Genomic DNA, 8,201 nt, shown 5'->3' with positions numbered 1-8,201 from the left:
TTATTTTTTTATATGTAACATATTGAATTGATAAAGTTTCTTCATATACAACATTAGAAAAGTATTGATTGTAATAGTTTATAGAATAATATATTGACGTTGCTTCCATTTTAACATAGATTGTAATTCTTTTGTATCGTAGATATAATATTTAATTTTAATTGTAGTTTAATTTAATTTTTGTTTAATCTATATTATAATTCTTTTGTATCGTAAATATAATATTTAATTTTAATTATAGTTTAATTCAATTTTTGGTTTTTTATTATATTCTAATATATTTCTTAATTAATCTGTTATTTTATTATTATTGTTTCACAGAATATTTGGAATATGAAAATGTATTAAAATTCCTAAAAAGTACAAATCATTGAATTTTATAAAAATAAATAAATCATTCATCTTTAGTTAAAATTCTATAAAAAAAAGTAGTCAATTATTTTTAAAATTAATTTAATTTAAATTATCATTAAAAAATATATATTAATTTCAAATATACATAATATAAATTTTTTTTCATTTCATGATATAAAATTATTTAAAAGTAAATATGTCAATTTATTTATTTATCTAAATTATATAAAAGTTTCATACCCCGTGCATCGCACGGGTTTTCGACTAGTGAATATAATGATGAAATACTATATATCATGCTTTATATATAGGTTTATTTGTGACTTTTGCATTTCCTTCACTTAGTGTTTTTTTATATTCTTGTAACTCATACTTTCTTTTTTTCTTTAATTAATGGGCTAATAATTGACAATAAATAATGTGTTAATATAGTACTTATGATATAGAGATAATAAAAGTTCATTAACTCATTTTTTTTTTTAAAAAAAATTCATTTATTTTTTTTGTTCCTGCGATGCCAATTAAACTAAAAAGTATCTAAAACACTTCTTGTAAATTCTCACAGCTTCCACTAGTATAGATTGAATAGCTCTAAATGTACACTCTTAAAACCAAGGGACAATTTTTTCAAATTGTCAAACTCTATGATTTTCTTTTTTTTTTCTTACTTTTGTCATTTTTTTTTTAATTGTTAAAATGATTATAAAAATTGTGCATGTCTTCATCATAACTTCCAAAACATTAATATAATACCTAAAACCTCATCTTCAACATATTTAATTATATTCCTTCAAGTCTTCTCTATATCAATCCTTCTCTCCTCTCCAGATCTTCCCTGGAAACATTTTCTCCGATCAAAAAACAAAAATGGCCGATCAATACAAATCAATCTCCATCCAACAAAAAACCCCAAACTCAAGAGTCTTTTACCTATACCTTAACCGTCCATCTCAATTCAACGCCTTACCACCGGAATTCTTCACAGAATTCCCGGCCGCCCTTTCTTCTCTCGACAAAAACCCCGATGTCGGCGTCATAATCCTCTGCGGCGCCGGTGATCACTTCTGCGCCGGCGCTGACATCAAAGTACTCAATTCCGTAGTCGAAAACAGCAGCTCAACTGAGAAGAGCCGCGCTAACGAGTGGCTCCGGCGAGAGATTAAGATTTCACAGGAAGCGTTCACGGCGGTGGAGAAGTGTAGGAAACCGGTGATAGCAAGTATCCATGGATATTGTATCGGAGGAGCATTTGATCTAGTGACTGCCTGTGATATAAGGTTTTGTACGAAGGATGCTGTTTTTACCTCGAAGCAGATTGATGTCGGGTTTGCGGCGGAGATAGGGATATTGCAGAGGTTGCCGGCAATAGTCGGGTATGGTAACGCCATGGAAGTGGCGTTGACTGGTCGGAAAGTTTCGGGTCAGGAGGCTAAGGATATGGGTCTGGTTTCTCGGGTTTTTGAGTCTAAACAAGCTTTGGATGAAGGAGTTAGACTCGTTGCTGAAGGTAAGTTAATTACAATTTAATTACGGGTTAATTATCAAGTTTAACGTTTTAAGGGGCAGATTTAGTCATAAGTTATGAAAATATGGCTAACACCTAACAAAAAAAATAACAAAATGACAAAATGCATGTATACATGGAAATTTGGCTACATCTCAAAACAATTGAAAAATAGATAAATAAAAATAATCAAAACACTTTGTTATATATAGGGCTTAATACATCATTTGCCTCTGGCCCCTCAACTTTCAAAGTGTCATGATAGCCTCCTAAACTTATATAAAATGTTTAGTTAGTTCTCTAAACTTACGTAAAATGTAATCAGTTGATCACTCGGTCGCAAAAAGAAAAGTTAAATCCGAAAGATGTATTGTACGAGTCTTAAAAAAAAGTAAAACGACCAAAACCGGGATATGCAGTTCTAATATTAGAAAAGACAAATTGTATAGTTGAGCAAGTGATAACTTCATTTTTAATTTATTTTTTAATTATGTAATAACATTCTAAGATGTGTGGAATACATCTTCCGCATTTAACTTACTGTTTTGCGACCGACTGATCAATTGATTACATTTTACTCAAGTCCAGGGAGCTAACTGAACATTTTATGCAAGTTCAGGGCTATCGGGACACTTTGAAAGTTCAGAGGGCCAACCAAGCTTTTTGGACAAGTTCATGGGGCAAATGATGTGTTAAGCCTTATATATAGTATGTCGGGCCGGACCGGACCTGCCCGATGTAAAATTCGTAAAGCCGAAACCCATCGAGTTTTTTGACGGACTTATACGGGCTTGGTCCGAACCGAGCCTGACAATATTTTCATGTGTCTAAACTCGGTTAAATAGGCATGGGCCTGAACGGGCCGGACGGGCTCGCCAGCCCATGCCCATGTCAAGTCATAACATATAAAATTATATAAATTTAAATTTAACGTTTTTAGTAAGTAAGATCAATTTAACTCAACGTTACCAAATATTTGAATATACCAGTTTAGTTGGCTGGTTATTTGAATACAGTAAATATTTTACGGACACTTTGACAAATTTTAGTGTGATTAAGAAATTTAATTGATAATATTTTAATATGTTTTTTCTTTTTGTTTTTTAATTATTTTAGTAACATACTGAAGATTTTTGAAATAATTAATGTTTGGAATTTGTGAAGTGACAATTAATAATAAACAATCCGTTTTTTAAATTTTTTGATAATGTAGGTCAAAAAATGATATTGCTTAAAAACTTTATGATTAAATTTATACAATTTCCTAGGATTTAATTTACATGTTTTCAAAAAAACATTATGATTAAATTTGAACCTAATCCTTTAACTATTTATTCCAAATTTCTCTGTATACATGCATTTTGTCATTTTTTTTTAAAACTTTATGATTAAATTTATAAAATTTCCTAGGATTTAATTTACATTTTTTTTTTAAAAACATTATGATTAAATTTACATTTTTTTAGGAAAGATATCCCTTTAACTATTAGTGAGGTTTGTTCAAAAAAAAAAAAAAAAACTATTAGTGAGGTATATAAAAGCTATATTTAACCCAAACGTTTTTTAGGAAATGCAGATTTGACTTTAACGTAAAATAGTACAAATTAGGGATAATTACAAAACTAACACATTTTAAGGTGTTAGTTTTCTTTTCTAACTCCTTTTGAAAAACTCACCAAAACTAACACATTTCAAAAAGTAACTTCCAAGTTTACCCTCATCTTCTTCCTTAACATAACTGTGTCTTTGTCTTTCCTCCTCTATCTCTTTCTCACGCTTTCTCTCTCTAAAGAACAGAATAATCTACAGAACAACTTGAATACTACAACAATCAATCCAACCCACAGTTTATATAACAAAATTTCTACAATCATATAAGTTTTTCATTGGGTTTTAGTTTTATTGAAAAGATTTAAAGCTTAGTCCATTCATCGTTATGGTGAACGGCGAACGGAAGAGGAGGAAGAAGCGACCATTTTTTCCAGCAATCTCGTCCCAATATATATTGCTTCTCTTCCCTTTTCATGTTTTTCCTGGTCGTGCGAATCCAAAAAACAGTGACATTGTTATCTGAAAATGGATTTGAGTTGGAATATCAATTTCAGATTTTTTCCCCGACAGTGTCTATATCTATAGATATTTGTCGATATTTGTAGATATTTGTAGATATCTGTAGATATTTGTAGATATCTGTAGATATGTGTAGATATTTGTAGATATCTGTAGATATGTGTTGTCGATATCTGCAGATATCGACACATATCGACAAATATCTACAACACATATCTACACATATCTACACATATCGACAGATATCTACAAATATCGACAGATATCTACAAATATCTACAGATATCGACACTGTCGGGGAAAAAATCTGAAATTGATATTCCAACTCAAATCCATTTTCAGATAACAATACCACTGTTTTTTGGATTCGCACGACCAGGAAAAACATGAAAAGGGAAGAGAAACAATATATATTGGGACGAGATTGCCGGGAAAAAATGGTCGCTTCTTCCTCCTCTTCCGTTCGCCGTTCACCATAATGATGAATGAACTAAGCTTTAAATCTTTTCAATAAAACTAAAACCCAATGAAAAACTTATATGATTGTAGAAATTTTGTTATATAAACTGTGGGTTGGATTGATTGTTGTAGTATTCAAGTCGTTCTGTAGATTATTCTGTTCTTTAGAGAGAGAAAGCATGAGAAAGAGATGGAGGAGAAAAGACAAAGACACAGTTATGTTAAGGAAGAAGATGAGAGTAAACTTGGAAGTTACTTGTTGAAATATGTTAGTTTTGGTGAGTTTTTCAAAATGAGTTAGAAAAGAAAACTAACACCTTAAAAGGTGCTAGTTTTGTAATTGTCCCTACAAATTATGCTTAACGTTTTCAAACAAAATCTATTTTATCCGCACATTATAGAAATTTTGAAAAAACGAATTTTACTGTTATTTAATTGTCACATCAGACTTTTCAAATATCAATTATGTTTAAGATATTTAAAGTCTTACTGAGACAGTTACAAAAAAAAAAAAAAAACATATTATAATGCTACTAATTAAGTCTACCATATTTATATATATATATATAAATTAAGTCTTCCATACATAAGTTAATCGTAATTTTTTTATAACAGTATTTAAAAGATTTAATGTGTTATTGATATAGTTAGAAATAACCAATAAAAAATGTATAGAACTGGTTTATATATCGATATACTTGTTCGAATTGTTCGTTCAAATTTTTATTAAATAAGGATAAAATTTATCTTGTTTGGAAATTTTAGGAGTAAATTTATACCATTTCATATGTTAGGATCAAATTTAGTCGTTATCCCATTAATTAATTATAGTCGGTTACTGTTAACTCTTAATTAATTATGTAATTAATCAATTAAGGTTGAGAATAGTTGTTGATAGTTATTTTAAAAAGGAAATCATCTAATATCTACTAGTGATATCAAGTATGAATGTATATTTGTTTGCCTAAAAATATTAGGTAAGTGAAAGTTTTTTGTTAGAAAATAAAATATTTTCCGGTATTTAACTACTACATCGGAAAACGGTAAGAAGTGGTGGGCGGCTAATTCTTTTAAAAGGTAAACATGAACGAAGTATGGTTCGAGTCGTAGTGTACGTAGCAAACTTTAGTTGGTGTCTAACGAATCTCGAGCCGAGAAATCGGACAAACTATAAAAAAATAAATAAAAAAGAATTGAAGTATGGTTCCAAAAGCTTATGAAAAATGTTTTACTCTCTATGAATGAGAAAATTTGTGGTGTGACAGGGATTGCTGCAAAGTCTCCCATAGCTGTGGTAGGGACAAAGGCAGTGTTGTTAAGAAGCAAGGACTTAACTATAGAACAAGGTTTAGATTATGTTGCAACTTGGAATGCTGCAACAGTTTATAGTTCTGGTGATCTAATGGAGGCTCTAAATGCAATGGCTCAGAAAAGAAAACCTCATTTTTCAAAGCTTTAATTTTAGTATTTGATACATCTTCGAACAAGTTGCAGTAGATCAAACTTGTAACTGATATGAGAAGTTTTACAATGGATCGTGATTTAACGGAAACATACTACTTGATTAAGAATCGACTGATTTAAACAAATTGCATAATTGGAATATTTTAATAAGTAAGATCCAATAAACCCGTATGATAATAAAATTTGTTCGTGTTATATTTTTATTGTCAATTAGATCATATTCTCTCTAAAATAACATCTTTATAATTTATCTTTTAGAAGTTTTTAACTTTATCCTTTAATTTATTATTTCTTGTAACTTAAATGATCTAATAAATCGGTATCAATATACATTTTTTAAATAACGATCTTTTTAATACATCCATTGTTTATTAACTTTTGTATGATATTTTTTATTTTTTTATAATAGAATATATTTATTAATTTGTAACATAAAACTCGTCACATGCATATTGAAGTTAGTTGTGATGGATTAGGAGATTAGAGGAATTTAAGATAGATTAGAATATGTGAATAATATTATTTCCCTTGATCAAGAAGTATATTGATTAAGGTATAAATAGAGAGATAGATTAGTTACAAGTTAGCGTAAAACTCTATGAGATAAATAAAAATAATAACTAAACAAATATATATCGAAAGATATTAAGAGATAATAATATATAATACTGAGAGAATTCTCTTTCCAGATTGTTTAGGCCCTTCACATGCTTTCTCATTTATATTACCGTATACTTCATCCCTTTTCTTTAATTCCTTCACTTTACTCCCAACTTTTACTACCACTCCACTAACATCATATCCTGAAATAGTCTACACTCATAATTTAAGTTCATAATTTGATTAGTGTAACTCTACTATCATATAATTAAATTAATTGAAAGTAGAACTTGCAATTTTTTTTTCTCAACAAACAACACAATTGCTAAATGGTAGTTAATTGAAATTTGAAGAATTACCGGAAGAGGAGAATCAATGGCTTTGAACTTGCCCTGCCTTCTCTTAGCATCAACAGGGTTAAGAGCAGCATCTATAAATTTAATCAAACTTCGAGCCTTCAAATGTGAGAGTAAGGTGGAATTAAGCAAAATACTAGTATCTGAAATCAAGGCAAAAGATTCACAATTAACATGGCTCACAAAATCGGAAGAGAAACAGAATCAATCTAATCGGCAATTAGAAACATCCGTCAAAGCCATGGAAAGAAAAAAGAGGACGATCAAACAAATATGAAAAGGTCAATCAAAGAAGAACCAATGTAGGAGTCATGTGATTGAATATAGAATGAATGCTTGAAAAGAGAGTAAGAAACAACTTACACTATACATCATCATCGTCATCAAAGCATTGATCATTGATCGCCATGCATTTGAAGGGAAAATAACGAGAGTTAATATGAGATCTGTGGAACCTAATGGTTCTCAGAATTACAGATTAGAGAATAAGGAGATGGGAGGCGGCTGTAAATGATAAATTAACCCTAAAATCCAAATTTCTACTAACATTATTTGCATCTGTTTGTTATAAAGGACCGATGCATTGGCCCATTTAAAAGAGACGATGCAAATAACACAGTTATTTGCATCGGTCATATTAAGGGGCCGATGCAAATAATTCAATTGATATTTGCACCGGTCCTTTTAAAAAGGCTGATGCAAATAATACAATTATTTGTGTTGGTCTGTGTTAAAGTACCGATGCAAATACTAAATGTCATGACATTTCTGTCGACTAAAAACAAAGGGCCGATGCAAATTGACCTTTTGCATCACACTTTATAAGGGCTGATGCAGATAGGTCGATGTAATTGGTAATTTTTCCACTAGTGAAAGTAGGAAACAATGGTGTTGGACCAAGAATAGACAGTCGCTGATGACATGTGCTTCCCGAGGAATTAGCTTTAATTGGAGAATGAGTTGAAGTGATAACTATAAGAAAAGTATCCTCACGATATTCAACAACTTTGCAAGCATAAATACGACCAGTATCGAATTCCAAGCAAATATCTCCAAAATGATTGGGGGAAGGACTAAGATAAACTCCAAGGTTTAAGCGAAAACTGTATTTGTGATTATTGTAAGGACGAAGGTATGGAAAAATTCCACACCCAAAAACTCAAAGAGAATAAAAATTAGGTTGCTTAGCATACAATTTAAAGTAAGGCAAGGAATTGGCAAGTGATTTGATAGGTATTAAATTGATTAGTCTTATGCTATGAATAAGTGCATAATTCCATAATTTGAAAGGTAATTAAGCATTAGCTAATAATATGAGGGATGTATCTACTAAATGTCTGGTTTTACATTCAGGGCGATGCCATTCTATGCATGAGTATATGGACATGCAAGTT

The 8,201-nt window shown here is 30.3% G+C and overlaps 1 protein-coding gene across 1 annotated transcript; it reads left to right on the top strand.

Annotated features, from left to right (window-relative positions):
- The first annotated feature begins 1,120 nt into the window (after positions 1–1,120).
- Positions 1,121–5,976, top strand: LOC136210754 (delta(3,5)-Delta(2,4)-dienoyl-CoA isomerase, peroxisomal-like). The gene is made up of 2 exons (XM_066002184.1): positions 1,121–1,861; positions 5,653–5,976. The coding sequence occupies exons 1-2, from the start codon at positions 1,222–1,224 to the stop codon at positions 5,844–5,846; spliced, it is 834 nt and encodes a 277-aa protein (XP_065858256.1). The 5' UTR covers positions 1,121–1,221; the 3' UTR covers positions 5,847–5,976.
- The last annotated feature ends 2,225 nt before the right edge of the window (positions 5,977–8,201 follow it).

This window comes from Euphorbia lathyris, chromosome 1, assembly GCF_963576675.1.
Source record: "Euphorbia lathyris chromosome 1, ddEupLath1.1, whole genome shotgun sequence".
NCBI lineage: Eukaryota > Viridiplantae > Streptophyta > Magnoliopsida > Malpighiales > Euphorbiaceae > Euphorbia > Euphorbia lathyris.
Note: the sequence above shows the minus strand (reverse complement) of the source record. Positions and strands in the feature narration are given on the sequence as shown.

Excerpts from the sequence above, each read along its gene's own strand:
- LOC136210754 (XM_066002184.1), top strand. The coding sequence starts at position 1,222 with ATGGCCGATCAATACAAATCAATCTCCATCCAACAAAAAACCCCAAAC. Across the intron at positions 1,862-5,652 it reads AGTTAGACTCGTTGCTGAAG|GGATTGCTGCAAAGTCTCCC; the intron begins GTAAGTTAATTA and ends GTGGTGTGACAG.